We start from the raw sequence: 26,091 nt of genomic DNA, 5'->3' as shown, positions 1-26,091 counted from the left end.
CTGCTGGAAGGTGCCTCGCACCCCATCTTGATCTTCACTGATCACAAGAATCTCGAGTACCTAAGGACCGCCAAACGCTTACGCCCACGGCAGGCAAGATGGGCATTGTTCTTCTCCAGGTTCATTTTTCACATCACGTATAGGCCCGGATCTAAAAATACGAAACCTGATGCACTATCTCGCATGTTTGAAGACTCCAAAGAAGATCCGGTACCTGATACGATTCTGTCTGCAGGAAATTTCTTGGCGCTCCAGACGGACCTTCGGTCCAAACTATTGGAGGCATCCACGGCCGCGTCAGTCCCAGTTGGTGTGTCCCTCCAGAACAAGGGGGGACTCCTATGGAAGGATGGGTTGGTCATGGTCCCTGAAGAGGTCCGGACCCTTGTCCTGGGACATTGCCATGACCACCCGATGGCGGGACACTTTGGCCCAGCCAAGACCCTGGAGCTTCTCCAACGCTCTTTTTGGTGGCCAAGTATGGCCAAGGATTGTAAACTCTATGTAAGATCCTGTACCGTCTGCCAGAAAAACAAGCCATCGAGGAACAAGGCTTGGGGACTGCTGCGTCCCTTGCCGACTCCTGAACGACCGTGGCAAGGGATCGCAATGGACTTTATAGTCGAGCTCCCACCGTCCCAAGAACACACCGCGATCTTCGTGGTCATCGATCGATTATCGAAAATGGCTCACTTTGTACCATTGAGGAGGACTCCGTCTGCGTCCGAGACTGCGCGAATATTCATCCAGGAAATCGTAAGGTTACATGGAATCCCGGAGGACATCGTCTCGGATCGCGGGGTCCAATTTACATCTAGATTTTGGAGGGCCCTGTGCAAGGCCCTGGATATCAAGTTGTCCCTCTCCTCTGCTTTCCACCCTCAGACCAACGGACAGACCGAGAGGACAAACCAGACCCTAGAACAATACTTGCGTTGCTACACATCCTTCCTTCAAGATAATTGGTTACCACTGTTACCTTTAGCGGAATTTGCATATAACAACGCAAGCCATTCAGCGACAGGGCAATCTCCGTTCTTCTCTAATTACGGATTTCACCCTGTCTTTCTTCCTGATTTGGTCTCTGAGTGCCCAGTTCCGGCAACACAAGACGCATTAAACTTCTTCTCCTCGAACAACAAAGTACTACAGGAAGCCATCGCTCGGGCCCAGGAGGATAACAAGAATGCATATAACAAGAAACGAAGAGGGAATCTGGTGCTGAAGCCTGGGGATAAGGTCTGGTTGGCAACAACCAACTTGAGAATGCTTTGTCCCTCAAAGAAATTGGGACCTAAATTCGTGGGGCCTTTTTGTGTGAAGCGAATGGTCAACGAGGTGGCATATGAACTTACCCCCCCTGAAACATTCAGAATTCATCCCGTTTTCCACGTGTCCTTACTTAAACCTGTGATCCCAGATGCCTTCCCAGAACGTGAATCCAGACCTCCGGAGGCCATAACGGTGGAGGGACAAGAAGAATATGAGGTGGAAACGATCCTGAAGTGCCGAAGAAGGAGGGGCCAGACCCAATTTCTTATAAAATGGAAGGGCTATGGCCCCGAGGACAATTCTTGGGAACCAGCCCATAATGTCCATGCACCCAGACTTGTCCGGCGGTTTCTTCGTGACCACCCGTGGTGGAGAGATCGGGGGGGCAATGTCAGGGATCCCCTCGATCCCCGCCGCGATGGTCCCGGCTCAGGCGCAGTATGCCGCCCTGTGCAGGGACGCGGGCTCTAGGTCCAGGCCGGCCGCGGCGCATGAGTTCGTGCATGCGCAATAGGAGCCGCGGCCGCCCGCTGGGCACCAATGGCAGCGCAGGGCGCGATATTTAAACGGCCCTGAGCTGTCATTCAGTGCCTTCTGGTCTTGTCCTTGCCCTGTATCCTGTATCCTGTATCTGAACCTGAACCTGTAAGTTGCTGACCCGGATTGTACCTGACCACTGCTGAATTCTCCTGCCCAGACCCTTGCTTTGCCTGACCTCTCTTCCGTATGTCCCCTATTGGATTTGACCTACTGTTGATGACCTGGCGTGTGACCCGACTATTCTCTGCCCGCTGCCTTGTACCGTGCTGTCCTCCCCTTTACCGACCCGGCTTGCCTGACTCTGCACTTGCTCATCCATCCATCCATCCATTCCTCTCAGCAGGGTTCCCAGACCTCCTCATATCAGGCTCTCTCCCGTGGGAGCCCCTGGCGACCACCCCTACCACTGACGGGTGCCCTCAGTAAGCACGACCTGGTCCCGGGGTACTCCAAGTCCATCCCCACCATCAGGGGCTCTGGTGAACAAGTACTCTGGGACTTAGACTCCGTGCGCTGGGGACGCCTGATTAGCGGAGTGCTAGTGGTGTCGCCAGGCGGTCCCTTACATAGCATATCTAAACCCAAAAACAAAAATGTAATTTATTGCAGCTTACCAGTTATTAGATATGGTTGCATTAGTTTTCTTTTTATAATCTTTTAACCTGGGATCCTGCCAGTAACACGCTGTTCTAGGATGACAATACACACTCGCTGTGCTATGTTGAAGAAATGTTGTCACCCTACACTGCTCTCCTAATCTACAAACCTCTCCCTTTCTCCTAAACTCCATTACATAGCGAGAGGTGGTCTGTAACTTACAGAGGAGAGCTGGGAAGGGTGATAACATTGTTTGAGATTTAACTTTAATCACCACACAGTAAGTTAAAGGACACAAGATTTTTGGTAGGCTAAACAGATTGTTTCTGTACTTGGAAAAAATGTACTTAGCCTGAAAGAGAACAAGTGCAGCTGACACGTCTATGGTATTGTAAGCTGCAACATATTAAATCCTTGCTCTCTGGGTTAGATATACTTGAACCATAACCTAACCCACATATCTAACCAAAAACCTAAACCTAATTCCTTAACATAAAATATATTATTACAAATAGAACCCTTGAGCCATATAAATTCCAGCATCTTTCTCCCACCTGGGAAGCCTAGGTGCTGCAAACAGCATCCAACAGACGTGAATGGGTGTACATGGCTGTACTTGGGTATATGCAAGTGCTATCGTAAACACAAGTTTAGCAGGGAAATACACTGGATGCAACGCCTAGGCTTTTCCAGGAAGGGGACATATGCTGGATGCAACACCTAGGCTTTTCAGGCAGGAAAATATGCTGGATGCAGAACCTAGGCTTTCTAGGAAGGGAAATATGCTGGATGCAGAACCTAGGCTTTCTAGGAAGGGAAATATGCTGGATGCAGAACCTAGGCTTTCCATGCAGGGAAATACAGTCAGGTCCATAAATATTGGGACACCGACACAATTCTAACATTTTTGGCTCTATACACCACCACAATGGATTTGAAATTAAACAAACAAGATGTGCTTTAACTGCAGACTGTCAGCTTTAATTTGAGGGTATTTACATCCAAATCAGGTGAACGGTGTAGGAATTACAACAGTTTGCATATGTGCCTCCCACTTGTTAAGCGACCAAAAGTAATGGGACAATTGGCTTCTCAGCTGTTCCATGGCCAGGTGTGTGTTATTCCCTCATTATCCCAATTACAATGAGCAGATAAAAGGTCCAGAGTTCATTTCAAGTGTGCTATTTGCATTTGGAATCTGTTGCTGTCAACTCTCAAGATGAGATCCAAAGAGCTGTCACTATCAGTGAAGCAAGCCATCATTAGACTGAAAAAACAAAACAAACCCATCAGAGAGATAGCAAAAACATTAGGCGTGGCCAAAAGAACTGTTTGGAACATTCTTAAAAAGAAGGAACGCACCGGTGAGCTCAGCAACACCAAAAGAACCGGAAGACCATGGAAAACAACTGTGGTGGATGATCGAAGAATTCTTTCCCTGGTGAAGAAAACACCCTTCACAACAGTTGGCCAGATCAAGAACACTCTCCAGGAGGTAGGTGTATGTGTGTCAAAGTCAACAATCAAGAGAAGACTTCACCAGAGTTATTACAGAGGGTTCACCACAAGATGTAAACCATTGGTGAGCCTCAAAAACAGGAAGGCCAGATTAGAGTTTGCCAAACGACATCTAAAAAAGCCTTCACAGTTCTGGAACAACATCCTATGGACAGATGAGACCAAGATCAACTTGTACCAGAGTGATGGGAAGAGAAGAGTATGGAGAAGGAAAGGAACTGCTCATGATCCTAAGCATACCACCTCATCAGTGAAGCATGGTGGTGGTAGTGTCATGGCGTGGGCATGTATGGCTGCCAATGGAACTGGTTCTCTTGTATTTATTGATTGTGATTGCAGACAAAAGCAGCAGGATGAATTCTGAAGTGTTTCGGGCAATATTATCTGCTCATATTCAGCCAAATGCTTCAGAACTCATTGGATGCCGCTTCACAGTGCAGATGGACAATGACCCAAAGCATACTGCAAAAGCAACCAAAGAGTTTTTTAAGGGAAAGAAGTGGAATGTTCTGCAATGGCCAAGTCAATCACCTGACCTGAATCCGATTGAGCATGCATTTCACTTGCTGAAGACAAAACTGAAGGGAAAATGCCCCAAGAACAAGCAGGAACTGAAGACAGTTGCAGTAGAGGCCTGGCAGAGCATCACCAGGGATGAAACCCAGCGTCTGGTGATGTCTATGCGTTCCAGACTTCAGGCTGTTATTGACTGCAAAGGATTTGCAACCAAGTATTAAAAAGTGAAAGTTTGATTTATGATTATAATTCTGTCCCATTACTTTTGGTCCCTTAACAAGTGGTAGGCACATATGCAAACTGTTGAAATTCCTACACCGTTCACCTGATTTGGATGTAAATACCCTCAAATTAAAGATGACAGTCTGCAGTTAAAACAAATCCATTGTGGTGGTGTATAGAGCCAAAAATGTTAGAATTGTGTCGATGTCCCAATATTTATGGACCTGACTGCTGGATGCAGAACCTAGGCTTTCCAGGCAGGGAAATATGCTGGATGCAAAACCTAGGCTTTCCAGGCATTGAAATATGCTGGATGCAAAACCTAGGCTTTCCAGGCATTGAAATATGCTGAATGCAGCACCTTGGCTTTCCAGGCAGGGAAATGCACTGAAATTTATATTACATACTCTCAGCGGCTAGTGTGCAAGAGACCATGCTATCATGGCAATACTGTCAGCAATGAAAACACTTTACAGTTCACCAAATTATATATTTGTAAATTAAAAAATCAACAGTAGAAACAAGGCCCCATATCCTTATGAAGGGTGCAGAGTATGGAAATAGCTCACTGTGTTATTGGGTGGGTCTGAAATACCACGCTGTGTCTTATTTACATTTTACATGGCCAGAAGTGACTACACTTTTCCAAATGCCTTGTCCATATTGACATTCTCTAGCCTGATTACTCACCTAGAAAAATAAAGCTTTGTTTATTGATTGTATGTGTTCATTGCAGCATAACAAGGTATTGTTTACCCAGACCCAATGGGGGTGCTACTCAGGATGGACAGGATCTAGAACTGTTTGTAAATCTAATAGAATCATCTCTAACCAAGACAGGATGGGCTTACCTATTAGTAGTTTGAAGGATGAACTGTAAATCCTTTACAAGTAACTCGAAGTACCCTGAACAAGTAACAAAACAGAAGATTCCATTGACCCGTGTCCTTTTATTTATTGATCTGTGATCCCTGGCTGTGAGCCATATGAGGACACTGAGGTTTATAGGAGAAAGGCTGCTAGAACCGGGTAAATGGGAAAGAACTGAAAGTAACTTATAGTATTCTAACTCTTCACGGCAATCAAAAGGGCTTCACTTGTGGTGTACAGTTATCATACATGTGTCTTGTACACTATCATGGAAAAGCTAGTTTTCTGATAATGTCTAATCAGTTTATGAAGTTAACATTAGAAAAGGATGTCTAGCTGGGTATTTTCTAAGCTTCGCCTACTCTGTGATCATTTTGGTACTGCTAATGATAGTCTGTAAAAGGCGTTATTGAGGGAACATCACCTGCAGTGAAAAGACGCTGCTGATTTTTGCTTCCTCCAATACGAGCAAACCCCCCCCCCCCCACATTGCCCAATACACAATTTAGCCACTTATTTTCAGAACAGAACTAGAGATTATCAGAAATTACAGTTATTGTAATGTTAAGTGGTCTGCGTGACGCCAACAGCTATGCCAAGCAATTTAATCTTTGGACCTCTGCTGAGCCTGCATAGCGTCACTGGTAGGCTGGAAATGAAGAAAACTAGACTGGAGGAGATGCAAATTTCAATAACTAGCTCAAAGATTTGGATATGCTATTAGAGTGGCACCTTCAGGTCTGCAGGTACAGTATACTGTATGTGACTGCTGAATAATTAATTGGGACGTCTACCAGTATTACAGACAGAAGTGAGGGATTATTATTATTACAGGCACTTGTATAGCGTCGTCAATTTACGCAGCGTTTTACGTATATATTGTACATTCACATCAGTCCCTAACCCTCAAGGGGCGTTCAATCTAAGGTCCCTAACTCACATTCATACATACACATACTAGGGCCAAATTAGACAGTAGCCAATTAACCTACCAGCATGTCTTTCGATGTAGGAGGAAACCGGAATACCCAGAGGAAACTCATGCAGGTACAGGGAGAACATGCAAACTCCAGGCAGGTGGAGCCATGGTTGGGATTCCCACCGACAATCCTAGTACTGCCAAGTGGAAGTGCTAACTATTTAGCCACTGTGCTGCCCGAGGGATTCCAAATGTGGTTTTTATTATAACCAGTTCCCTACCACGGTATAGCCGAAGGACAGCTACAGCGCGGTTTTCTGGTTCTGGGATGACGTTCATCAATGTAATTCCCGAACATGCCCTCTGCGCACCCCCAGTGGTGCACACTTGGCGCCGGTGGTGATCTTTGTGCCCTACGGACACAGCTGATCACAGGATATGGTAAATGGCCAATCGCGGCGCCCTTTTACCACGTGATCAGTTGTGTCCAATGACACAGCAGATCACCAGGTAAATACAGTTGCTGGTTATCGGCTGCACTTTCCTCACGCTGTCACAGTGTGAGGTAAGTATTGCCAATAACCGGCAATTGTCAGAGAAGTGATCGGCACTGATCATCAGGGCACTGATGATCAGTGCCCTGCAGTGCCACCCACCTGTGCCTTGCAGTACCCCCCATCAGTGCCGCCTATCAGTGCAGCATCATCATTGCTGCCTATCAATACCGCCTATCAGTGCTGCCTATCTATGCAACCTCATCAGTGCCCATCATTGCAGCATCATCATTGCCGCCTAGCAGTGCTATCTATCTGTGCCACCTCATCAGTGCCCATCAGTGCTGCCTTTCAGTGCAGCCTCATCAACTCGCATCAGTGAAGGAGAAAAATTACATGTTTGCAAAATGTTATAATAGAAACAAAGAAAAACATTTTTTTAAATTTTTTGCGCTTCTTTTGTTTATAGCACAAAAACTAAAACACCCGGCGTCTATTAAATACCACCAAAAGAAATCTCTATTTCGTGAAAAACATTATTAAAATTTCATATGGGTACAGTGTCGTATGACCGCGCAATTGTCAAAGTGTGACAGCGTTGAAAGCTGAAAATTGGCCTGGGCATGAAGGGGGTATAAGTGCCCGGTAGGCAAGTGGTTAAAGAGACCCCATCACTAGAGCATTCCTTTCAACGAAAATCTTCCCGTAATGTATTTTAGGCATTTTATTTACCTGTAGAAGTCTTCCTTATGTGAACATTCAAAAGACCTCAGAAAGCCATCGCAATGTGAAGTTGTCATATTATAGTGTTCCCCCTTGTTCCTCGCCTAACCACTACATCAAAGGTTATGGATGGAGGTGTGCAGAGGAGCTGGACCAGCACAAAGAGTATTTAGACACTCCAAAGCAAGGAGAGGGCTGTGACATCCTAGGAGTAAGAGCATTATTCTAGGGCAGTGGTTCTTAACCTTTTTGGAGGTACTGAACCCCACCAGTTTCATATGCGCATTCACCGAACCCTTTTTAATTGGAAAAATAAAATATGATTTTTAAAATTCAAAACATAGGTATATATTTATACATAGGTGCACAAAATGAACAAAACCATTAAGAACAAAGAACAAAACCATTAAAACATGATTTTCACACAAAAATGATGAATATTTACCGCAAATCAGTGTGACTTCTGCTGTTGTCTTTCAGAGGCCAGTTCAGAAATGCGCGGCATTACCTTGGCAAGTGCCACTCTCATGTCATTTTTGCAACAAAGTCTGTTCCTTTTCTTCGTCTTTATGTCCAGCATCCTCGAAAAGGATTGCTCGCAAAGATATATTGTAACAAACGGTATGAAAATTCATCCCCCATAGTAATTCATCCCCCATATAGTAATACATCCCCCATATAGTAATTCATCCCCGATATAATAATTCATCCCCCATATAGTAATTCATCCCCCCTATAGTAATTCATTCCCCATATTAATTCATCCCCCATATTAAGTCCCCAAGTCCCCCCTGTGTCAATTCACTTACCTTTGCTCCGCGCGGTCCTCTCACTGTATTCCCGTGCCGTTCCGGTCTTCAGGGCGGACTGTGAGAGGAGCCTAGCTCCTCTCACGTTCGTCACGCTGCCCCGCCTACACACATCCTGACAGCCAATCACTGGCTATCAGGATGTGAGTGGCAGCGAGACTGGCCAATCATTGCATTTGAGTACCTGCCGCCCGAGAGGAGGGAGGGGAGCGGGCGCCCGGCACACAAGAGCCGCGGCTTGCCGACCACTGGGCTAAGCGATGTTGCGTGACCACCTGCAGCCAATGATGGACAAGCGGGGCATGTCATCACAAATCATATGAGTCGGGTGTGGGTCACCTCCGCCGAACCCCCGAGACTGACTCACCGAACCCCTGGGGTTCGATCGAACCCAGGTTAAGAACCACTGTTCTAGGGAATTGACTATTCCTGGAGTAGTTATATTTTCTAGAACGTTCAAAGGCACAATACAAGTGAATACAAATAATTTATGACAAGGAAAATCACAAGTAAGTATTTAAAATACTTGATATTTTGTGCTTTTATCTGCAGTTTTTTTTTTTGCTGGAAATATGACCATACAAGGTGCGAACTGAGTGAAAACAAAAAGATACACCGCAATGCTTCAAAATCATGATTTGTAATCTAATTACCGTTTGAAAGTCTATAAAGAAACCAAGGATCCCATTTTAGATCAAATAATATCTTCATGTTGTTTAATGTATAAATATTTTTTTTTCCATAATCCTAATTTCATCATCCTAGCAATAACTTGTGGAAAGGGCACTAGAGTAGTTTTCCAGTGAAGGGCTATTGCCTAGTATGTTGCTAGACATATTTATTTTTTTATTACAGGTACTTATATAACGCCATCAATTTACGCAGCGCTTTACATCCTCACTTCTCTTCACAGATCTACACAGGTATATTGTTGTCTTAAAGATACCAAGCAGTGCTATAGTCACACTTTAGTCTGATAACCTTATATCAGCATTATTTATTTATTTTATTTCAGGTACTTATATAGCGCCGTCAATTTACACAGTGCTTTACATATATATTGTACATTCACATCAGTCCCTAACCCTCAAGGGGAGTACAATCTAAGGTCCCTAACTTACATTCATACATACACATACTAGGGCCAATTTAGACAGGATCCAATTAACCTACCAACATGTCTTTGGAGTGTGGGAGGAAACCGGAGTACCCGGGGGAAACCCACGCAGGAACAGGAGGAACATGCAAACTCCAGACAGGTGGTGCCATGATTGGGATTTGAACCAACTACCCTAGTACTGCCAGGCAGAAGTGCTAACCATTTAGCCACTGTGCTGCCCCATCTAGTATGTATGAGGTTCAAGTGAGATGAGGATATATCTGGAATACCTCTAAGTAATAGGCAGTTATTGTATGTTAGGTTTACTTCTTTACCCGATAAAGTGTTAATTAGAGTAAAGATCTCTTTCCATGTTGGAGCTAATTGTGTGCATTCCCAGAAGATATGCAAAAATGTACCAGGAAGGGAACAGCCTCTAAAACAAGACAGTGACACATTTGGGTAGAAAATATGTAGGTGAGACAGAGTGTAATACCATCTTGTAAATAATTTTACTGCTCTTTCACGTATTGTTACAGATTTTGTACATTTACGAAGATTAAACCACATAGAGTCCCACTCTTGAGAAGAAAATTGTAAACCCAGTTCAGCTTCCCATCTTAGGGTAATTTGTCAACTAAGGTGGAAGAATTGAGATCATTATGTAAAATCGAAATAAGACCTTTTCCTCTGGGGGTTTTATGACATATATGTTCATAGATAGTGAAGGAGGTAGCTTGAGGTTTAGTATAATGGGTATTATAGAAAAGTTGTATTTGTAAGTAGTTTTGGTGTTCTAAAATTGGAGTTCTTGTATTAGGTTAAAGGACTGAAAAGAGTCCCTTTAATAAAAATGTACTGTCTTAGTCATTTTATTGTCCACCCACCAATGGAAAACCAGTGGGGAGGAAAAAGCAGTTTTAAATCTAGGATCTAAGAAAGAGGCTCTAGGTGAGGGACTGGATGTTAAATTCCAGTCTTTTTTACACTTATTCCATAATTTCAGAGAGTGCTCTACTATAGTATTACGAGTTGCGATAGAGCAAATTGGAATATAATTATCCCAAAGAAGACCTGAAAGATAAAATGGTGAGATAGAGGCAGTTTCGAATAATAACCAAGGAATTTCAGGTTTTAAAATGTTTCATTGGGCTAATTGTGTTGGTCTACAAGTAACAAAATATACCCACAGTTGTGGAAGTCCTAAAACTTCAGAATTGTGTGAGTGGTATAGGATTTTTTTTTAGAGTATCTTGGGGGTTTATCATTCCATATAAATTTATGAATGGCTGATTGGAGTTTAGAAAGATAAGTTTTAGTGAAATAGGGAATGCTGTAAAAAGATATAGTAATTTGGGTAATAGATTCCTTTTAATTGCCAAGAAAGAAAGGTGACATGAGACCCAGATTTTAAGAGTTTGGCAAATTTTATGTTCTAATGGAGGATTATTACACTGAAATATATTGTGGTAATTGGCTGAGAGGGAGATGCCTACTGGAACTGTAGCATTTGTCAACTAAAGTGGAGGAAATTACTTATAAGATTTTCTAGTTCTAAAAGAGAAAAAATGATTGGGAATCCTAATGATTTAAAACATTTACTTTTAAATTTGATAGATTGCCAAATTTAGACAAAGTATTTAAAGATTGGGAACAGATTTTAAGGGATTGGTCAAGAATAATAAGGCATCATCTGCGTATAAACATATTTTAAATGTAGATGAACCGTTGGAATAACCAGAGATATCTGGATGTTGTATGATGGCCGTAGATAAAGGTTCTAATGCTAATGCAAACAAGACTGCTGATCAGGAACATCCCTGTCTGGTACCTCTACCAAGGGGGAAGAATTCAGAATTACATCCTGCAATTTTAAAACAGTTTTTTGGTGTATGATATAAAGTCTCAAATCCATGCAAAAACTCATCTTTAAAGCCATACCTGCGTAACAACAGTGATAAATACTGCCAAGAAACACTATTGAAGGCTTTGTGTATATAAAGACCTAATAATAATAGCTTACTTAATTGTTTCAATACCGGGCAGTTTTACACCTTCCTGCCCAGGCCATTTTTCAGGTTTCAGCGCTCTCACACTTTGAATGACAATTGCACGGTCATACAACACTGTACCCAAACTAAAATTTTATCATTTTCTTCACACAACTAGAGCTTTCTTTTGGTGGTATTTAATCACCGCTGGGGTTTTTATTTTTTGCTAAATTGACAAAAAAAGACCAAAAATTTTGAAAAAAAAACATTTTTCTTTGTTTCTGTTATAAACGTTTACAAATAAATAATTGTTCTTCATAAATTTAGGCAGAGATGTATTCTACTACATGTCTTTGGTGAAAATAGCCCAAATTAGGATGTATTTTTTAGTTTGTAGGAAAGTTATAGAGTTCACAAACTATGGTATAGATCTGAAAATTGATCAATCCTGAAGTACTGACAGCCAATCTATATTCTTGAGGTCCAAGAATGTCAGAATAGTACAGATATCCCCAAATGACCCCTTTTTGCAGAGTAGACAGTCCGAAGTACTTCATAAGAGGCATGGCGAGTTTTTTGAAGTTGTATTTTTTTGTCATAATTTTTCGGAAAATGAAAAAATTAAAAAAATCATTTTCACTATTTTTTTTTTACATACTGTCACCAGTGCAGTACAGTGTCATCCTATAACTGGCATGGCGGTGAACAGGGACACTGACTGGTGACAGTATGAAAAAAAAATATATATATTTTTTTTAATTTTTTTTATTTTTTTATTATATTTAATTTTTTATTACATTTTTTTTAAGATTTTTTTTCATATTTTACTATGACCAAAGTAGTACAATGTTACCATAGTAACATTGTACTACTTTGGGGAAGTGATCAGTATTTTTTTTTTTTACACAATTTGCCTATAACAAAGAATTACTTTGCTATAAGCAAGCATTTACCTGAATGAAATCGATTCATTCAGCTTTTTTTTTTTTTTTTTTTGTGTGTGCTTAGCTGTAATTTGGTCACAGCTAATCACATGACATGTGCATGTGATTAGCTGTGACCATTCACAGCTAGGCACTAGTATACAATGGATGGCATCATGAATGAAGCCATCCATTGTATACAACTGTCATGTGACCTGCTGTGATTGGTCACAGCAGGTCACATGGTACCAGCAACGGGAGCCGGTACTCGGATCTGTCATCGGCCGTGTCCGAGGTGCACGGCCGGTGACAGATCGCACTGCTGCGCCGCTCTGCATTAGCGCAAACGGCGCATGTGAGGGAGCACGCCAAATGGCGTGTACCCGGAACAGAGAGACACTTCTGAAGCCGCCAAACGGCCATTGGCCGGGCGGCTAATGGTTAAAAACAAGTTGGCCTCTTGGATATCAGTCGCTAGCCGAAATATTATCCATGATCTGGCAGGTAGGGATAAGGCCAGATTGGTGAATAGATATCAATGAAGGAATTATAGGTGCTAGTCTGTCAGATAATATCCTACTATAAATTTTTAAGTCACTGTTAATTACAGATATTGGTCTGAAATTTTGGGGTAGGGAAAAATCTTTATTTGGTTTATGGAGTAGGGACTATCTGCAGTTTTTTACATTGACGTCATGGTCTTTTTTTAAAGGCTAACTGCATCTCTAGTCTTTTTTCACTTCCTTTTTTTTTAGTTCAATAGCTTTACTAAAAGCAAAAATTCAGCTCAGTACTTGGCTCCTATATTGGGGCTTCCAGGACACTAATCGTAGCTCTAAACAGATCTTACTTGGTTTTACGCATTTACCTTAGCCAAAGTATTCTTTCAGTGTTAATTAGGAGGCAAAGAAGCCATTTCTTGACTAGACTTGAGCCTTGGGAATTCAAAACAGCAGCCAATGAGAGCAGTGTTTTGTCAGACTGCAACATTTGGCATTTCACAGTCCCATACTGGCCCCCACATAGTAAAGCTAGCCATAGATGGGTAGAAATATGTTCAGAAAATCTGTTGATCTGTCAAACGAGCATGTGAAAAAGCCATCATTGATACATTTTCCCACCACTTGTCTTGTTTTTGAATGTGGTGACACTCTGGTGCATTGTACAATATTCGTTCCTACCGTAGTCTTGCCTCATTATTACTTTAAATGAAAGAATATTGGATGTCAAACTGTTATCTAATCTGCAATTACTACTTGTTAATTCACCCATCTTTATGAATTTTGTGAATCCATGTATGCAGGAAAGTTCAGAGGGGAGAAAGATCTTTGTTGTGTTTCCGGGATTAAGTTTTACCATGCTCATGTGCTGTATTTTTCTTCACACTTTTTCTGATCAATTCCATTACTAACATTTAGAAGATTGTTTGTTTGTTGCCACTACAACATTCCAACACTCCCATTACTTTCTTTGCCATAAATCTTTGTATTTCAAGAATCAACATAAGCCCTCTAATGTTTAGAAAGTAAAACGATTGCTCGTTCAGATGATTTTTCAAACCATTTTCTACCCATCTATAGCCTGCTTAAGACTGTTATTGAAGAGCCTACTGCCTTCCCCCTCAGGGAAATCAGTGTGCTTATTGGTTGCTGGAGTGAATTTCCAGAATGGATCCATCAGTTAAGTATTGACTTCTTGTATCAGTTCACAGCGAATACAAAATCATCATTATTTATTATGTCTTGAATAGAGTAGGGGATAGCTAAAGCTGAACTCTGGGCACAAGAGCTTTCATTTAAATAATTTCTTTACAGCCACTAAGAATACAAATCCACTTTATATGTACCAAATGCCTTTTGCAAACCCTGTTATCTTGTAAAAGTAGTGGTGCCATCACCACTGTGCTATACCTAGCAAGTAGCAAGCAGCAGAGCTCTGGGAGGGGCCCAGGAGGCCCACCTACTGCCTGCAGAAAACTACAGGGGGAGGACACAAGACCAGTCACCCTGCACAAGGAAGTTCCTGTACAGAGGCACAGTTTCACATTGTAAATTTATTTTGGTTCTGAAAATACAAATGCCACTTGTATTTGGACAATATGCTTTTTCTTAATTTTTTTTCTCATCACATTGGAAAGTTTTCTATCCACTTGACTATTGTTACTGCCGAACTATCACATAATATCAGCCTGCAAACCCTATCAGATTTTACTGTGGAATTCCCTGCCCCACATCCACACCTATTGGGTTCAGGATGCCGGTGACATCATTGACCCAATATGGCCATCCTTAGTTCCTTCTTAGGCACCAGGATAAATAGACATGTGAATCTCCCCATTGGAAACTTGGGCAGCAATAAAACCTGACAAAGATTCAAACGCTTCCTGACTAATCCAAAACTTAAAAAAAAAATTGGCTTTAAACACTTTGCTATTCTGTTGGCAGATCACATTTTTAGGAGTCCAGTACATCTTCACTTTAAATAAGCCCATATGTGTGAACGTTCTCTAACCTGTTAGCAGTAACCATAAATTACAGATCTGTAACATGGCACATGCGAGGAAAATAGCAGGCAAAGATCTAAGATTTAGTATACAAGGTGTGATCAGGACTCCATGTACGAGCCGTTAAACTATCCAACAATATGTTGCCTTTTCCTTATATGGTAGCCAGACTATCCTCGGCTCTGTGCGGCGGAGTTAGCATGCATCAGTTTGTTCCTTCATGTGGAGAAGCACTTTTCTCTTTCACAAGAAAACAAAAGCTTTAAAGCTGCTATAAAAGTTTTTTCTTTTTATTAGAACCTCTGTAGTGTGCACTCCAGCTGTAATTATAAACACAATGCAGGAAACGGTTCACAATCCAAAATCGTCTCATGTTTCTTGGCAACATCAACCGAATACCAACATAGATGGAGCAAAGAAAGGCCGTCAAATTGTCCCCCTCCCCACCTCCGCTAGTGCAGCGGGTGAGAAGCAGCCAGCAGTCAGCGTCTGGCATTGGAGCCATTGCCAGTGATCCTAGCCAGACACTTAAGGACACAGTTCTCTGCAAATTGTCATTGTCACCTCCAGAACTAAGTGGCTGTTTGGTCAGTGCATGGGGAGGAACGTGTACCGCAAGCATTCTGCTGACAATGGATGCTGATTGCTATAGTAGTTAACTCGAAAAAGGAGATCTACAGTAACCAATTCTTTGTTGCTTTAGTTAAATTAGCCGTGCCTCTTTCATTTTATTAGGAGTATCAGGTCACCTAATTTTGTGTTAAAAGCACACTCCAGTAGCAGCTGGTGCTTATTTTAAAGTGCAGTTCCAGCCATGATCCCAAAACTGACATTTAATTTGCTAAACCACTATTTTGTGAACAATTGCCATTTTTAAAAATAAAAGACTCGCATTCACATTTTTCAACCTTGGTTGTGTCTCAGTGCCATTGATCTCCTGTATCCAATTTGTAGCTACTTCATGTCTACATGCACTCCCTGGATGGCTGCATGACATTTCTCAGGTCAGGTTTCCTAATAGTGACAACAGTTGACCTTGCCAACGCAATGTGTGTTAAAATGCCATGTGTAGTTTGCATCAAAAGTGTGACGAAGTGACAATGCAGCAGCATAATTGTTAAGCTGCCCATAGAAGGTTAGAAGAGATTTCTCCATCCACACAAAGTTTCTGGAAGAATCCCTCCCTGCCAGGACATTGTGTTCTGACAGCGGGACCTAGATCTGTCATTAATACAATTAACAGTGGTCACAGTTGCTGATCGACAACAATTTTCTAGCATGTCCCTTTGACAGAAGTTGATCAAACAGTTGACTTTTGACAAGCGCCCTGCCCAATTGAAATATGGCCAGTCATACTGATCCAGCAAAATTTCGATCAGTGTGTGGCCAGCTTTAACCACCTCCCACCCGCCATATAGTAATATGATGGGCGTAAGGTGGCTCTCTCATTCTGGGAGGACGTCATATGACGTCCTCCCATTCTCACTGCGCACTCGCGGCTCAGGAAGTGCGCAGCGCGGCGATTGGCGGTGCGCTGTGTCCCTCGGACACAGCGGATCACCGATCACGGAAAGAGCCAAAGATTCGGCTCGGTCATGTGATCAGCTGTGTCCAATCACAGCTGATCACATGTAAACAGGGCAATGCCGGTTATCGGCTTTTCTCTCCTCTTGAACTGCATGCTGCCAGCTCGAGAGGAGAGCCGGTAATCGGCTTTCCGCGGAGGGGACATGTACACTGATCATCAGGGCACTGATGATCAGTGTGACCTGATGATCAGTGTGGCCCCAGAAGTGCCACCTGTCAGTGTCCATCAGTGCCACATAGTGCCTACCAGTGCACATCAATGCCACATATCAGTGCCCATCTGAGCTGCCTTTCAGTGTCACCCATCAGTGCCAGTCAGTGCCACCTATCAATGCCAATCAGTGCCACCTATCAGTGCTGCCAGTCAGTGCCACCTGTCAGTGCCAGTCAGTGCTGCCTATCAGTGCACATCAGTGCCACCTAACAGTGCCAATCAGTGCCATGTATCAGTGCCATGTATCAGTGCTGCCTTTCAGTGCCCATCAGTGATGCCTGTCAATGCCCATCCGTGCCACCTACCAGTGCCTCCTCATCAGTGCCACCTATCAGTGTCCATCACTGCAGCCTCATTAGCGCACATCAGTGAAGGAGAAAAATCACTTATTTACAAAATTGTATAACAAAAACTAAGAAAAAACATTTTTTTTTCAAAATTTTCAGTGCTTTTTGGTTTGTTTAAGAAAAAATAAAAAACCCAGAGGTGATTAAATACCACCAAAATAAAGCTCTATCTGTCACAAAAAAATGATAAAAATGTCATATGGGTACAGTGTTGCATGACCGCACAATTGTCATTCAAAGTGCGACAGCGCTGAAAGCTGGAAATTGGCCTGGGCAGGAAGGGGGTATAAGTGCCCTGTAGGGTAGTTGTTAAACAGGGATAGAACTGTGTCATCTTATAACAGGAAGTGCCTGAACAAGGACCTCCATAGAAGCATTATCAGGTCTTATTTCAATGAAATGAATAGATTTAAAAAGATTGAAAAATTACTTTTGAAACATTATTAACATGGTAAAGCTTAGGTTTTAGTGATTGGGTTACTTACACTTTGATCCAGATAAAGTTAGGGTTTACCAGAGCAAAATATTTGTTAAAGGAACAAATACATAGGTTACAATTGCTGACCACCTGAGAATGCTAGTTGCCTGGCTGATTCTGATTTACATACATGGAGGCACTGACCAAGAACAAGTATGCAGCAAGTGAAGGTATTTGTTCTGGTTCAGTCACTCAAAGTATCAAGGACATAGGATCAGAAGGATAGATGGGTAATTTGCTTGTTCAAAAAAAGAGGCCAGCAATGGCAGCTTGTATATTCCTCTTGGCACAGGTTCACTTGAAGTCATCTTCATACTCTTTTGAAATTCATATTCTGGCAATACTATTTGGCTGCTGAGCAAAAGAGTCACTGCTTAAAGCCAGCCATAGATGGATTGAAATTCTGCAAGTCCAGCAGGAACCATCTATGATCCATCCATATGGGCAGGCTGATTGTACTGAAGTCGAGTAGTCCATAAGCCCGCAGCAGTGCTCATTGTATTCTGACGGCGAGAAAACCTCTTACTGTTAGAATCCAGTAGCGCAGTGGGGAGGATTCCCCCATAAACACTGACTGTGTTGATGGCAGAATTGAGCGATCTTTATTCCCTCAACCCGTGTTTAAAAGAAAATTTTATAATGTTTAATAAAGTGGAAGTCCAGGCTAGAACTAACTAAGCTCAAAACTGCTCCCATCCACCTTCTAACTCCTATTTTAACTAAACTGTAGAATGAAGATGTTTATACTTACCTATTCTCAGGGTGCTCCGGTCACCTATTCTCAGGGTGCTCCGGTCACCTATTCTTAGGGCGCTCCAGTCCAGTAACGTGGTTGGCTGCCAGTGGCCAGCTTCAGGGGAGAGGAAGGACAGCTGACAACGAACGCCCCATAGTAAGCCCATTATGGTCTTGCCCCAGCCCAGGTATTCCAATAGTTGTCAGCACTCTCTCCTCTCCCCTTAAGCCAGCCAGTGATCATACCTAATGATTGGTGTTGTTACTTATTTGGCACACAGAAATACCTCTTGTACTACAGTAGATGCTGTGATTGTAACATGAGTTGGTCACCACATGGATAGATAGCTAAATCCACATTCACTGTACAGCAAACCATGGGGTTAGTGTTGTAAGTTGGTTGTGCATGGTTTATATAGGCTTGGGTCTCTGTGATTCGTTTTATTGTGCCTTTCCATCTGCTCTGCAAAAGAAAGTCAGAGATGTATCCACATAAAAGATGTTTATGGAAAGTAAGACAAACACAGCACACAGGAAATAAAATTATTAAAAAAGAGCTTTCAATTTTTTTCTCAGCTAGATTTTATACTGCACTTTCTAGGCTCCATTCACTCAGCTATAAATGGATTGGATAATGCCATGTGACTTGTTTCCAGCTCTCATTCCTGAAGAAAATTATCATGGCACAGAGAATCATTATAAATAAAATTGAACTCAAGGCAAATAGCTAAATACACAGATGAAATACATATATCAAAGCTTCATTACCTGCTAAAAGAGTTATATTTTGACCTATCAAGTTCTGAGATTTAAGGTGGCCATAGGTGGATCAAAATTTGGCTGGTTCAACAGGGACTAGCAAATTTCGATTCATGTGTGGCCACTGCAGTTGAACTGAAGTCTGTTCAACTGCCTTGTCGGATAAATCTGCTTAATCATTGGCTGCAGCCAATGGCTTTGATCTGTGTATTCTGACAGAGGAGGTCTCCCTGCTGTCAGATTACAGTAGTGCAGGGGGGAGGATTCCTCCCATCCACCTTGATTATGTGGATGGGGGGAATCTGTTCATTTTTTGCCCTTCAGCGTGCTGGCTGATCTGTGTACTTTCTGACAGGAGTTCTCCCTGCTGTCAGAATATAATAGTGCAGGGGGGAGGATTCCTCCTATTCACCTTGATTGTGTGGTTGGGGGGAATCTGTTAATTTTTTTTGCCCTCCACCTGCTTATTATTGGGCACATTTGCCCTCCACCTGCCTTTTTATTGGGCACATTTGCCCTCCACCTGCCTTTTTATTGGATACAGTTACCCTCCACCTGCTTTTTTATTGGGCACATTTGCCCTCCACCTGCCTTTTTATTGGGCACATTTGCCCTCCACCTGCCTTTTTATTGGGCACATTTACCCTCCACCTGCCTTTTTATTGGGCACATTTGCCCTCCACTTGCCTTTTATATGGGGCACAGCTTCCACCGTTTAGTTCATTTTGAAGAAGGAATTTAAACTGTCAAACATCGCTCCCGCTGATGGTTAATCTTTAGATTTCTATATTATATACAATACCAAAAACATGGAGGAGAAAGCATTTACAAATGGGAAAAACTGAACACTGCAATGATACTTGAAAATAAGTGCTCACTAAAAATAAGAGATTGCTTTTTCTTTAATCCAAGAAAATGTAGACAGAAGCTGGGCATGGGTAACATTAACCCTAGGTTCACACCCAAGCGTTTTCTGCAGCGTTTTGCAGAAATGCAGTACAGTCCATTTAACATGATTTCCTATGGGACAGGTTCACATCTCTGTGTTTTCACCCGGTGTGTTTTTTGGAAAGAGTCAGGGATTTTTCTGAACAAAAAACATTGCGTTTTTGGTTCTATAGACTTCAATGGGAACGCTGCAGAAAAGTATGTATTGCGTTTTTTCTGTGTTTTGCCGCATTTTTGATACGTTTTGCATTTAAAATCTGCCTAGCAACAAGAAAAATTTAAAAAACCCGCGAAACGCATCAAAAACGAGAAAAACACAATGCAGAAACACACCAAATGCAACCTGCATAGGTGTGAACCTATACTAACACATACAGGTATAGCATGCACAGTTTTTAAATGGTTAGCACTTCTTCCTAGCAGTACTAGGGTCGTTGGTTCAAATCCCAACCACAGTACCATCTGCCTGGGGTTTTAATGTTCTCATTGTGCCGGTGTGGGTTTCCTCTGGGTACTCTGGTTTCCTCCCACACTCCAAAGACATGCTGATAGGTTAATTGGATCCTGTCTAAATTGTCCCTAGTCTATGTATGTATGAATGTGAGTTAGGGACCTTAGATTGTACGCCCCTTGAGGGTTAGGGATTGATGTGAATGTACAATATATTAGTAAAGCATTGCGTAAATTGAAATCGCTTCATAAGTACCCGTAATAAAATAAATAAATAATGCTGATATAAGGTTATCAGACTAAAGTGTGATTATATCACTGGTTGGTATCTTTGAGACAACAAGAGGTGTGTGTAGATCTGTGAAGCTCCATAGGATAGCTTCTAATTGCGATGTAAAATATCTTTGCTTAATGCTCATGGTAAATGTAATGGGAAGATAGGTATTCCAGTTGTACCCAAGCCCTCTCTTTGCTGATGATTAAACCCTTTACAGTTTATGGCTCATATACACTGAGCCAGCCGTCCACTGACCTTTGACCTTCCCCTGCTTTCACTGGCTGTGTTCAGGTCATCATGTGTGTTGTTCTGGCATATTTGCACAAAGCAAATGATGTTTTCTTTTCATTACTTTCTGCTTCTCGTTTTCCTCCAGAAGCATCCCGTCCTACTAAAAACATCCCGGTGACCCTGCCTACTATGAGTGAAACTGATGAGGAAGTTAAAGCATCTTTTGTCAAATCTGATTCTTCTGGCGCCGATAGCTTCTGAAGCATGAATAAGATGCTGGGTGCAAGGCCAAACCTATGGATAAAGCTCAACAGTAAGCCCTATGTCGACTTGCCAACGAGATAGATCAACAAATCACCTACCCATTGTTATGGAGTCACCCCATCTCTAATAAGACCAGAGAGATGTCTATCCCTCACTAGACCCCATCTCTAATAAGACCAGAGACATGTCTGTCCCTCACTAGACCCCATCTCTAATAAGACCAGAGAGATGTCTATCCTTCACTAGACCCCATCTCTAATAAGACCAGAGAGATGTCTATCCCTCACTAGACCCCATCTCTAATAAGACCAGAGAGATGTCTATCCCTCACTAGACCCCATCTCTAATAAGACCAGAGACATGTCTGTCTCTCACTAGACCCCATCTCTAATAAGACCAGAGAGATGTCTATCCCTCACTAGACCCCATCTCTAATAAGACCAGAGAGATGTCTATCCCTCACTAGACCCCATCTCTAATAAGACCAGAGACATGTCTGTCCCTCACTAGACCCCATCTCTAATAAGACCAGAGAGATGTCTATCCCTCACTAGACCCCATCTCCAATAAGACCAGAGAGATGTCTATCCCTCACTAGACCCCATCTCTAATAAGACCAGAGAGATGTCTGTCCCTCACTAGCAATTGAGAGTGAATCTGGGCCATACAGGGAGAGACGCTTAAGAAACATGGAACCCTCGTTGACATTGGGCACAAAAAGGTGTGTTCTAGTTGAAACAAAAGCCTGATTGGTTTTAACTTCCTGTGTGCTGAACTGAAATTTTTAGTAATGTTATCAGTTTTTCAAGTTATCTTTTATGACCGTCTTCATATGTAATGGAGAGAGGGAGTTGTTCATAGTTCAAATCATAACAGCTGCCTAGGGTGAAAACATTGCTACACCGTAAATAAATAGGTCAATGAGAGTTGTCACCCTAGGACAGAAAGTGTGTTACTGGCAGGATCACCAGGTGAATATAAGGGAAAAGAAAACTAATGCAGCCACCACATCTAAGGACTGGTAAGTTGCAGTATATTGATTATCTGTTTTTGGGTTATATACATTTTCAGTGGTTTTCATCATGAGACTCTGTACACCCGTTCAAGCCTATTACCCCTTTTGGCACCCATATATTTGCGGTTGCATGAAAATAGGGCTTTCCAGTACATTTTTAACATTTTAAAATGTCCTCCAATATTTCAGATATGAGTATGCCTGTTAAGCCGCCTGGCAGAGTCTCTAGCAACCCACCGCACGGACGCTCCCAGGGCGCGGGGTCTAAGTCCCAGCCTGCTGTTCACCAGGGCCCCTGATGGTGGGGATGGACTTGGTGCAGACTGAAACCAGGTCGCGACCCCTGAGTGTGTCCTGCGGTGGTAGAGAATACTGACAGGGGAGTGCAGGAACGGAATCTACTTGGAAGAGGCAGACAGATACACAGGTCTGACCCAAACCGGATGGATGGATGGATGGATACGGTATGCGTGGTCAGACAGGCCGGTCGGTATTATGCGGGCAACAAGGTACAGAGGAGCGAGCTAAGAATGGTCAGGTCACAAGCCAGGTTCAGCAGGATGCGGGCAAATACAGTACCAGGGATCAGACAGAAGAGTAGTCAGGCAAGCCAGGGGTCAAACAGGAGAGAGCAGGATCAGGAACAAGCAGAGGTCGGCAACGGAGTATACAGCAACACAGGAACAGGATACAGGACACAGGATACAAGACCAAACGGCAACTAACATACCTGTTCCTGCGTTTAAATAGCCCGCCTCCCGCTGTCATTGGTGCCAGGCGCGCGTCCGTGATCCCGAGTGCGCATGCGCGAACCCCGCCGCTGCCATGCGCGGCCAGGTCCTACCGCCCGCCGGGTAGAGAGAGTGGGTGTTCTGCGCATGCGCCGCCCGACGCGATGCCGCAGAACACCTGGATCCTGACATTGCCCCCCCCCTACGGGCAGCCGCCGGATGCCCAACAGTTCTCTCTTGCGTGGGTGGTTGTCAAAAAAATCCCGAATCAATCTAGAGGCATGAATGTTCTGGGAGGGTTCCCATGAGTTCTCCTCTGGACCATACCCTTTCCACTTAATGAGAAACTGGGTCTGACCCCCCCTCTTCCTACAGTCTAGAATTGTCTCAATTTCGAATTCCTCCTCCCCATCAACGTTTATGGCGTCAGGAGGCCTAGATCTCCGGTTCGGGAATGGGTCCGGTGCCGCGGGTTTCAACAGCGATACATGAAATACCGGGTGTATTCTAAAGGATTCCGGGAGTACGAGCTCGTACGCCACTTCGTTAACCTTCCTCTTTACCTGGAATGGGCCCATAAATCTCGGTCCCAATTTCCGCGATGGGCATATCATCTTAAGGTTTGTCGTGGCCAACCAGACCTGGTCCCCTGGGTGTAACATAAGCTCCCCTCTTCTCCTTTTGTCAAAGGCTTTCTTACTGCCCTCCTGGGCCTTCAGGATTGCTTCTTGTAAGACCTTATTGTTTGCAGAAAGGAAGTGCAACATGTCCTGTGTAGCTGGCACCGAACTTTCAGGAATTGTGTCAGGTAAAAAGGTCGGGTGGAAGCCGTAGTTGGCAAAAAATGGGGATTGCTGAGTAGTCGAGTGGCTAGCATTGTTGTAAGCAAATTCGGCCAGTGGTAAAAGAGTTAGCCAATCGTCCTGAAGAAATGATGTGTAACATCGGAGATATTGTTCCAAGGTCTGGTTTGTACGTTCGGTCTGTTCATTGGTCTGTGGGTGATATGCCGAGGAGAGAGATAACTTGATTTCCAAGGTCTCGCATAGTGCTTTCCAAAATTTGGAGGTGAACTGGGCACCCCTATCCGAAACTATATCCTTAGGAATTCCATGGAGTCTCACCACCTCTCTCACAAAGATTTGCGCCGTCTCCGCAGCGGATGGTGTGTCTTTGAGAGGCAAGAAGTGGGCCATCTTGGATAGGCGGTCCACAATCACGAAAATGGTGGTATGGTCTTGAGATGGAGGAAGTTCCACAATGAAATCCATCGAAATCATTTCCCACGGTCTGTTGGGTATGGGTAAGGGTCGCAGGAGCCCCCAAGCCTTGTTCCTGGAAGGCTTATTCCTTTGACAGACCGCGCAGGTCTTTACGTAAGCCTCGCAATCTTCGGACATGCTGGGCCACCAGAACATACGTTGTAGAAGTTCCAACTTCTTCCGGGTCCCGAAGTGCCCAGCCAGGGGATGGTCATGGCAATGGCCCAAGACCGTGGTGCGAGATTCGTCAGGTACCAAGATTCGTTCTCCTTTCCACCATAATCCATCTCTATTCTGTAGTGGCACCCCTGGAACCTTTGGAGCCCCTATGGATGCTGCCTGTAGTTGGGAACGTAGCTCAGTCTGTAATGCCAAAAAATTACCAGACGACAGGATGGTGTCAGGTTTGTGGGCCTCCTTTGGGTCTTCGAACATCCGCGAAAGAGCATCTGGTTTCGTGTTCTTTGATCCAGGCCTATAAGTGATATGAAACACAAACCGAGAGAAAAAAAGTGCCCACCTAGCCTGTCTTGGTCTCAAGCGCTTCGCCGTTCTTAAATATTCAAGGTTCTTGTGATCCGTAAAAATCAATATCGGGTGCACGGCTCCTTCCAGCAAGTACCTCCACTCCTCCAACGCTGCCTTGATGGCCAGGAGTTCTCGGTCCCCTATGTCATAGTTCTTTTCGGCCGAAGATAGTTTCCTGGAGAAAAATGCCACGGGATGCATCAGTTCCTTGATGCCCTTCCTTTGGGAAAGCACAGCCCCAACCGCGTTTTCGGAAGCATCCACCTCCAAGATGTAGGGTAGTGAAGAATCAGGATGGCTCAATACTGGGGCCTCGGTGAATAACCTCTTTAGGGACTCAAAGGCTTCCTGCGCCTCAGATGTCCACTTGAAACGCACTCCCTGCTTGGTAAGTTGCGTGATGGGGGATACTAGGCCTGAAAAGTTCCTAATGAATTTCCGGTAAAAATTAGCAAAGCCAATGAACCGCTGAACCCCTTTTTTATCTAACGGCACTGGCCATTCCAGAACTGCGGAGATCTTCTGTGGATCCATCGCTATTCCAGTAGTAGAAATAATTAAGCCTAAGAAGGGGATACTGTGCTGCTCAAAACTGCATTTATCTGCCTTTGCGTATAACCCATGCAAACGGAGCCTTTCCAGCACTACCCTGACGTGACCCCTATGCTCCTCCAGAGATGCAGAAAAAATTAAGATATCATCAAGATAGATGACCACAAAAATATCCAAGAAGTCCCTGAACACATCGTTAATGAAGTGCTGGAAGGTGGCGGGGGCGTTACACAGACCGAAGGGCATTACCAGGTACTCAAAGTGCCCGAACCTAGTACGGAAGGCAGTCTTCCACACATCTGCCTCCCGAATACGGACCAGATTGTAAGCCCCCCTCAAATCGAACTTCGTAAAAACAGATGCAGTCCTGAGTCGCTGAAACAGTTCTGGTACTAAAGGAAGTGGGTAACGGTTCTTTACCGTGATCTTGTTAAGCTCCCTATAGTCCACACAGGGCCTTAAGGATTTATCCTTCTTCTCAACAAAGAAAATACCCGCCCCGGCCGGGGATGTGGAGGGGCGTATGAACCCCTTCTGAAGATTTTCCTCAATATATTCCTTTAGTACCCCTAGTTTTTTTTCTGACAGAGGAAAAATCCGCCCGAAGGGACCTCAGATCCCGGGAGCAGATCGATTGGACAGTCGTAGGCCCTATGCGGAGGAAGATTGTCAGCTCCCCGCTTACTAAATACGTCAAGGTATTGATGGTAAACTGAA

At 43.5% G+C, this 26,091-nt stretch overlaps 1 protein-coding gene across 2 annotated transcripts in view; it reads left to right on the top strand.

Moving 5' to 3' along the window:
- KIAA0586 (KIAA0586 ortholog) overlaps window positions 1-22,497 on the top strand; it is a 253,660-nt gene extending 231,163 nt beyond the window's left edge. For both annotated transcript variants that reach the window (XM_089661119.1, XM_089661118.1), the window contains exon 32: window positions 21,168-22,497. In XM_089661119.1, coding sequence (XP_089517245.1) covers window positions 21,168-21,283 — 116 coding nt within the window. In that variant the 3' untranslated portion in view covers window positions 21,284-22,497. The remainder of the gene's footprint in view (window positions 1-21,167) is intronic.
- The last annotated feature ends 3,594 nt before the right edge of the window (window positions 22,498-26,091 follow it).

The sequence above is a fragment of the Staurois parvus genome, unplaced genomic scaffold (assembly GCF_062004578.1).
Source record: "Staurois parvus isolate SC_StPar_1 unplaced genomic scaffold, SC_StPar_1.0 ptg001316l, whole genome shotgun sequence".
Lineage (NCBI taxonomy): Eukaryota > Metazoa > Chordata > Amphibia > Anura > Ranidae > Staurois > Staurois parvus.
Note: the sequence above shows the minus strand (reverse complement) of the source record. Positions and strands in the feature narration are given on the sequence as shown.